The 8998-nt window shown below is 33.5% G+C and overlaps 2 protein-coding genes across 2 annotated transcripts in view; both read left to right on the top strand.

Moving 5' to 3' along the window:
- LOC106111189 (importin-5) overlaps window positions 1-779 on the top strand; it is a gene marked incomplete in the record, with an annotated part of 7838 nt that extends 7059 nt beyond the window's left edge. Inside the window, 1 exon segment of the mRNA XM_013293206.1 lies at window positions 45-779.
- A 1213-nt stretch (window positions 780-1992) lies between these two features.
- The window catches only part of LOC106110997 (choline-phosphate cytidylyltransferase B-like), a 21049-nt gene continuing 14043 nt past the window's right edge, over window positions 1993-8998 (top strand). Inside the window, exon 1 of the mRNA XM_013292966.1 lies at window positions 1993-2314. Within this exon, the coding sequence (XP_013148420.1) occupies window positions 2183-2314 (132 nt within the window). The 5' untranslated portion in view covers window positions 1993-2182. The remainder of the gene's footprint in view (window positions 2315-8998) is intronic.

Raw genomic sequence — 8998 nt, 5'->3', positions numbered from 1 at the left:
GTCGCCGCCGCATGTATTTATTGCCCGCCAGCTAGGTCGCGCAGCGCCGCCGGCCACTTCACCCCAATAGTACACTTCCATTCGTTAACCGCCTGTAGGACGCTGCTATTTATATAAATATATTCGAAACTAATAATGGCGTTTAACATTGTTATTTATTAATACATTTGAATTGTCTGTCCCTTAATAGTAAACGATTGGGAGAACTCCCGTAAACAGCAAATACATTTTCACTTCTATCCCTATGGTGGATTGTTCTTCGATCTCATACTCAATCAAAAATCAGTTTGGGCTTAAATTGCTGTGATATATTTTGTACTGTTTTTTTGAGGTTTAATCGTGTTAAAGCGTTGTAGACACCTCGTTGACGTTTAATGTCGTTTTCCAATCCAGTTTGGCCAATTGTAATGTGGATGGTCCAATTCTTATCATTTATATTTAGTCAAATAGATAAAGTAATAGATTAAACGATAGGGCTAGGTGCTGGGGTTCATAATTTGGAATTGATAATATACTTGCTCATCTCCTTAAAGTTTAATTGTTAATATTCTAGAAATATATGATACTCGTTACGCTTTTTATATAAATGACACCAAACGAAGGATTGGACCATTTACAAATGAACTTCACAGGTTTGCCATATTTCGGCTATGTTGAGAACTTTGTGGCTGATTCCCGCATGGGCGAGACTCTGTTTTAAGAAATAATTTTATTCAGTAAATATATATAATATTATATATATACATTTCTTTGTTTAACTAAAATAAAAGTTATTGACATTAAAGTGTTTGTTTTATATTCACAATCATTTCCAATTTTATATGGTACCGTTTTTACGGTACGGTACAAACTCCAGTAAATCCTAAGATTAAATTTCTCATTATTTAGACACTAGCTGACGCTCGCGACTTTTCCCGCGTGAAATTAATAATAGTAAAAATATAGCAAATTTTACTCAGAGACAACATAGTTTTTTAATGTAAGTAATGTTTGAGTTATTTTGATACATGCAGCATTCCAAAAACAAGAATATTTCCTCTTTATAACATTGATACAGATTTACAAACGCATTGTAAATATCAATAAACAGTCGAATTATTAAAATAATTTTGTTTACATTAATTTGATACACAAATAATTATTCTTAACTTACAATGCCAATGAATTTGAATAACTGGACACTAGATGCACACACGCTGGATAGGACACTTTCCGACTGTTTATCGTAATTTTGATTCCCATATTCTCTCATTCTTTTATAAGGTGGCTAATGAGCAAGCGGCCACCTGAATTCATCGAAATGAAAAGCAACCGCTGGCCATAAACATCCGCAATTGCAGATGTGTTGCCTACCCTTAATTGATGGAGGAGGAGAGAGCATATTTCCCCTGCCTACGCGTCTCTTCCACCGACAAATCCACTTTTTCTTCCCTTCCTTTCCTCTTAAAAAAAGGATGGTAGAGAAAGGGACTAAAATTAGGCCTCCAGCACCCCATTTATCGGATGAAACCTAGAATCGATTCCACTTCACAGTGTTTTCTGTGTGGTCGTGGGTCATTCTTCCCTTTACCAAACATTTTGGACAACCGTGTCCCTTACATGTCGCCAACACCAGTCGGATGTCGCATTCTATAAAATCCTGGGTTTTGGTCGCTGATAACATTTACATAATAATTTACCCCCAACACCAGTGACTAAATTATTGGTAATAATCATCCTTATTTAGTTAGACTATAATGTTGAAAGTTTTCTTTTTTTACTGGTGCTTCAGCCCACCGATGACCTTTCCCTATCCAAACTTGGCTGAATAAAAATATTCATTGGCAACACTTGTCGGACTTTGCAAACGATTTGACAATTGTCAAATTCATGACACTTCGGTCGTGTTTTGTTGTTAATTTTTATTCAATTTCCTATTAAAAAGTTAATGTATTTTAATGAAATATAGTTATATATATTTATGAATAATAAAAATACGTTAGCGTTAAAATAATATATCACTATACATATTTTTTCGAGGTTATTATAGAACATTTTTATTTCTAGTATTGTGTAAAAAATTAAAACCCTTAAAACTATACCATATTTTTGGACTGTTCTTATTCGGACTAAAAGCATTGGAAGTCCACGACGAACCGTTTTGTTGCCACCATCAATTCGGCCACCGGCGTGCCATGTAAGAATGTCCCGTAAGAGGTCCCGATTAGGTGAAGAAAATATGATTTCTCAAGCCGGTGATATGGAAAGTACAGGCATCCGCAATGGGAGCGATCATAGTTTCTCCAGCGCAAACAATCAATTGGATAGTCCACAGGTATGTTTTGATCTATTTACTTATATAATAACAGAAAAAAAATATTTCTTTTAATTTGAAAGCAATTTATTTTATCGATAGTTATAAGTATTTAGTTATAGGTTAAATTCTACTAACATCATGTATTTAATATGCTGGGTGAGTTGCTGTTGCTACCATTGTTTTATACAACAAATTTACATGGTACATGTTCCTGAAATATACTTATCTAGGGGTACCTAGATAATAAGTACAAAATATATATAAAATTTGGTATGATATATTCATTATTATATCTCCAGCTCACTATACATCTCCACTAATGGGCTTGGATCCTGCCCTTGAGGTGACTAGGCCTTAGTCAACCATGTTGACCCAGTGTGTTTTGTTTGACATCACACATGATATGATATATGATAAAATGATTTTGCTATAGTATAAACCCTAGAATCTCAGTAATAACACCTAGCTAGTGATTAATACTTATTACCTATTTAAATTGAATATTTTTATGTTCCCAGAGTTACATTAGGAACAGTATGCCAGTCATTGCCCTCTTAACTAGGCCACATGTAATACAATTCCATGCTTCAGTTGTTTGTTTTAGCTCAATCTGTAATCTTGTTAGGGTAACATGTACTCTACAAATAATATATTTTGCTTTTGCATTTAAATAGAACTTACAAATGAGTCATTTTATTTCTTTCATATTCTTTTCCATTTAAATTAATAAGATAATTTTCTTGTTTAATTCAATTGAGATAATATCTTCACTAGCTGAAAGAAGAAAAATAGTTTGGAATTTAGGCTTTTAGGATTACATGGTTCTGCAATCTGAACATTATGTGTACGGTTTTTGTTGCACGTTTTCACAATTAGGTTTAGTCATCAATGCCTATTTTTAAGTATTTTTTTGTTGTCATTAGCATCTAGCCCTCCTAGTGTATGTATGTAATCTGATTCAAATTTCTGATGTTACTTCTTTTATATGATAATGTAAAAAGACCTTTTGTTGTGCTGACCCTACAAGAATAGGATAAGGAAGAAAATGAATATAAAAACAACTCATTCAATACTGTATATCTAAAAAAATAATATGTATCTAGTAAACATGTTTTTAAATGCTGTAATAAATAAGTGCAGAAGCAATAGTCAGTAGATCGATGTTGTTGGCCAGCTGCCAACAGGGTGGCGTGATCTCAATCCGACGCATTTGTTGAGTAGTGCGCTGACCGAGATGCTGAAACATATAACATTTTTCTCGTGACATATCCAATGTATAGTACATCTTCTACATATATAATAGAAGAACTGTAACATACAATTTTATAAAGTGCTCTTTTATAATGTACACAAACTTATTATAAATTATTGGGGTGGTAGAGTACAAATATTTGTTTATAAAACCTATATCGTAGTAAAAAGATAACAAACAAGATATTTTGCAAATACTATAACAGCTGTTTTCTTTAATGGATTTAATACTATAGTATTTTTTCGAATTCCTAGACAGCTTTAATCGTATTAAAGATAATAATTTATTACACTTTAGTCATTTATCATTTTTAAAAGTTTTATCGGTCCGTTTACTTCCTCGTTATTTTTTTAGTAAACAATAAGTAGGATATCGATAAATTAACGCTAACGTGTCTCTGACCTTCATTATACGAAATGTGATGTAATCGCTTTTATGGATGAAGTAAAAATAGCGCACTGTGAATTTGTATCAGCCAAGTAAAATAGCGTGGTGCGAAATACATTTAGAAAACAATTACTATTTAGCAACCAATGGTTTATGTCAGTTTTTAATTTTTTATCGCATCAACTGGTACCGTTTATTAATAAACTCCAGGATGTGAAATGACTAATAATAATGTTAAAAAAAGTCAAATTCATTGAGTCATTTGTATAAATAAATCAATAGTAGAAATATTTTAATTCAATGCTAGTATTGGTATTGTGGTGGACAATTGTAAGGACGGAAATCTTGTGTTACATTGGTCGCGCTCCATTTATCGGTGGCGATCGAGCTGACCCCGGATACGGTCACTGACGTCTATTGCGAATACAAGGGAAATTCATTTAAGAACACCTATTTGATACTAGATCTTAGTACCTTGTGTACTCAAAGCTCTATAATTTAACGTTGAAGGCAGTAAGCAGAGTTTTTGTAGACGAACTATTCTTTTATATGCTTCGGGATTTTGTCTACGTAAGGTGCTCTAACCTAGCAGTAGTTGTAAACTTTTGGGTCGCATGAAGTATCTAAAACTAGGAACACAATCCCGACAGCTTCACTATAACGTTAAATTCTATGTTCAAGGTTCATGTTTTCACGTGATCGTTGTCATTTTCTCCCACTTGGTGTATTTTTGTACAATATTGAAATCGGTCCTGCTGTCGTCTGCGAAATATATTTGACTTGGCAAACGCATGTCGGTCACTGAGTCGGTCATTGTCTCTTGCTCTATTGAAATAGTTATGCATCTGCTTTATTTCGCAAGGATGTCTAGAATATCTATTTGCAGTACAGTAGAAAATATCACTTTTCCATAATTTTGGAAATAGATATAATATTTGCAATGGTATCCATCTATCTATTATAATTAACTTAAAAAAGAAGGCAAAACGACACTAAAATATTGTAAAGCGATTGGTATAATAAGAACTTCGTCTATAATTTAATATTGTTTTCTAGGATTCTTTCAATAAGGTAATTATTAAAAATTAATTTATCATGAATTATATTTTCTATCGTAGTTTTAGTAGAAAACGATAAGGCAAAACTACTGCGTAATAAAGTAAACACTTGTCCATACAGATTATCGTGGTATCTTTAATGAAGCAATTGATTGTCGACATTCCTGTAATTCATTTTCATTCAATTGCAGCACCATGTTCATTAATTGACTCTTAATTAAATCACTAACAAGAGATACGTAGAATTAGATCATAAAATTAAAGGATTACAAACAATACATCAAAGTTATACATCATGTTTAAATATCACAAGTCCAAAGAAGTCCAAAGCCATGAATATCTTAAAGGCTAGCATATTATTATAACAAAACATTCGTAGCATAAAATATATGCATTTTTTGTTATTTTAGATCTTTACATCAGTGCAAAGTATAATGCGTTAATGTTAAAAAGTTATTTTAACATCCTGACTAAAGCAGGCAGTAATTTGAGATAATATCTACCGTGAAAATATATATAACGTTTAAAAAAGTATATTCGTAACGTTTTAATATTTTCTTCCATGTATGTGACCTTAATTAATATTAATAAGTATTGTACGTTTGAAAAGGTAATGCCAATCTCCTTTGGAAGTCGATGTGACTGGTGACGCCATCACTGCGTCAGAACGCATGAACGTTTGAGCGCATATTTTTGTGATTATAAACTTGTGTAACGATTTTAATTTTCGGTATAACATTATTATCCACGCTAGCTTTTGCCCGCGACTTCGTGAGGGCGTAATAAAAAAAATTGTAACTATGCGTCATTTCAGATAGTAAATTAATTCTGTGCCAACTTTCATTCACATCCTTTTAGCCCTTTTGAAGTAAGATTCGTATTCAATATTTCTTAAACGCCTTATGCGACTGTATGTTTGTACATTACATACATACATATTACGTACGTATTGGATAGTTGCATTTTCCTGTTTAAAGTTTTGTATGCATCTGTGATATTTTCTGTATCTCCATGTGATTATATCTTTTCATGCTTTTATCACATTTTATACTTTTTATTTGACGCAATAAAGATACTGGTTACGTTTTGTCAAACCTGAATCATCTGCGATTAGGAAACAAATAGCAGTGACGTACATTCAAACAAGTTAAATAATAACGCCATAAGGAAATTAAAATGTTGTGTAGGAAAAATGCGTTAATATGCTTCTTGAAATTATAATTGTCTAAATGCAGAATTAAATTAAATTTCATATCGGACCTAGTTCCATCAATCGTCCATATAAAAATATTCACTCTCCACCCATCCTTTATTTTCTTTATTGCTGCCCAAAATTAAACCATACATTAATTAATACATTTTTTCTAACGACTAGGTAGTAAAGTAATGCGTTTCCCCGATATTTAATGTTTCGTTGGGGTGGGCAATTACATTGTCTCTTTATGAAGCCTAAGCGACTGTTCCGATTTTGACGAATGTGGTTTTATAAAATTTAGTTTTTTCCGAGGAGTATCTTAGGGGTACAGTTGGACTTATTGATTTAATTAAGAATTATTTTGGTACAACAAGATTTCTACAGCAGGTTATGTTATGTGGTTTTGTAAGATAATTCTCCTGAAGTTTTTCTACGTTTGTGTGTTAATACAATTTAGTGAAAGGGCTTGATATCTAGTGTAACCGGGATTATTTGCTGTGGTTTTAAATAGGCACAGACAGTAGAAATCACGGAGTGTATCTTATGACTGGAGAGTTGAAACCGGCATCAGTATAACGTGAATTATAACAAGTGAGCGGTGCTACGATATGTCGGGCCGGGCTGGGGCCGTGAGTGCCGGCTCGCGAATGCGGCGGCGGCGCGCGGGGCGCCCCGTGGCGTGTCGCGTGTCCGCCGAGCCTCCACGTCGGCGTCGCGCCACCGGCGTCGCTACCCCTCCACTTCGTCCCTCAGCCCGCGTCGCGCCTGTCTGCCTCATGCCATATAACCGATTGGACATCGTTGTGTTAGTCATGCTCCATAGCCAGTAAAGTGTAGACGTGTATATTCCGCCTTCGAAACACGTTAATAGACCGATTTTTATATAACAGGAGCATTTGAGAATTACAATAACGTAATTAGCATCGTTTAATTTCCAAATTCTGTGATAATCTATTTATTTATTTTTAATTTTTTCTGAAAACAATGCCAGAGACATTCACGACCGTGTGCCGGTAATACTTTAGAACTGTGTACGTAATCTTAATTAAGAAGTGCTGAACAATTAGTTAAAAATGTCGTCGGTAACGATAACTACAACTCTCACTAATGGCCACTACAACGGCAAGTTGGAGACTTTGGAGACAAACTTGAACGGATACAGGAAAAATGGATATGCAAAACCCGAACCAGTTGAAGTATCGGTGAGTTCCTGATTTATAAATTAAAAAAAGAGTACATCTAAATTCAAATAATTCCACAAACAATTCTCCAGTTCCGAAATCTAATCGATGAAAAAAAATGGGAAAAGGTGAATGCCAAAAGAAATACATTTAACTAAATTCGAAATATAGAAACAAAAATAGTGAAAGTACAGCAGAGGTTGGTTTTGTGGCCGCATAGAAAGTTTTATTTACATTGGTAGCGAGTTTTCGCAGTGTACGAGTACGTACAAAGTGCAGAGCCTTTGCGCCGTCATTAGAATTGAATGCTTGGAATTCGTTCCGATGACAGTAGCACGAATAAGGTATTGCTCGAACGTGACCAGAATTCATTAGTAAATATTAAAATAATATATCGTCACTTGTTTATATCAATATAAGCGATTAGTGCCTCAACGAAGGAGCATATTGAGGATCGTGCGATTTGTCGAGCTGGGGTCGATTTATTCGGTTTATTTAAATGTACACAAGTTGTGTAAAACATTCTTTAATATGGGTCATTAATATTTATGCATATTCGTCTCACTTTACATTTGATAGCAATTTTTTTGTGTATCTACAAATGTTGATATAGAATTTCCACATCTTAAAAAAATATCTAAACCCGTAGCTCTTAATAAGGTTGGAGCTTTAACAGATATTCAGACGATATAATAAACGTCGTCGGATTTCTAAGTCAAATAAAGCTTTAAAGATAATACAAATTTGGCCCCAAAATCACATAATGTTAATAAAGAGATTATCGTTAAGATTTAGACGTTCGGTCATTTAAAAACTCAACTTGTCTGGTAATATCATATCGGTGCTGAAGTTAGTACATTACAGTATTTTAAATCTTATTTTTTGTACGGCCACTGCTAATAATATACACATATTAAACGTGAATACATAAAAGGATAAACTATCGGATGTCGGACCATATGATAAAAAGCCACACATCAACTTTTAGAACCCAACAACCTTGACGGACAGTCACTCGAAACTTTTAGTGCGGTCACCAATGACCCGGGAATTGGATACGGGTTTTATAATACCATTCGGTTTTATAAATAAAATATTTTTTCATATTCACACGATATAATGATAAAATCTTTGGGTTTGTAAGTCAAATAAAACTTTAGGTACTACAAATTTGGCCCCAAAATTAAAGAAACAATCTATAGAATCCTACATTGCTATTACGTATTTAACTTTTTTTACTGTATTCACAGCTGAATGTTCTTACAATGATAATCTTATACTTGTCATGTTATAAACATATGCTAAGTTCATTAAGGCCAAGACCCGAGTATCGTTGCATCATTGAGGTAACTAAATGAATATTAAAACTTGCAACTACTCTAGCTTAACTGCAACTTAGTTCTTATTTTAATAAAATTATCGATTTTATCGTACCGAGTATCCAATAGAAAGGATTTCATATTGAAATTATTAAAATAATGTTTACTAATAATATAAATGCGAAAGTTTGGATGGACGTATGGATATTTGTTAGAGTTTGTAGTCTAAACTCCCAAACGGATCTCGATGAAATTTGGCACAGATATAGAGGATAGTCTGGAAGAACATAAAGAATACATAGGCTACCAA

The sequence above is a fragment of the Papilio polytes genome, unplaced genomic scaffold (assembly GCF_000836215.1).
Source record: "Papilio polytes unplaced genomic scaffold, Ppol_1.0 DF824180.1, whole genome shotgun sequence".
Classification (NCBI taxonomy): domain Eukaryota; kingdom Metazoa; phylum Arthropoda; class Insecta; order Lepidoptera; family Papilionidae; genus Papilio; species Papilio polytes.
Note: the sequence above shows the minus strand (reverse complement) of the source record. Positions and strands in the feature narration are given on the sequence as shown.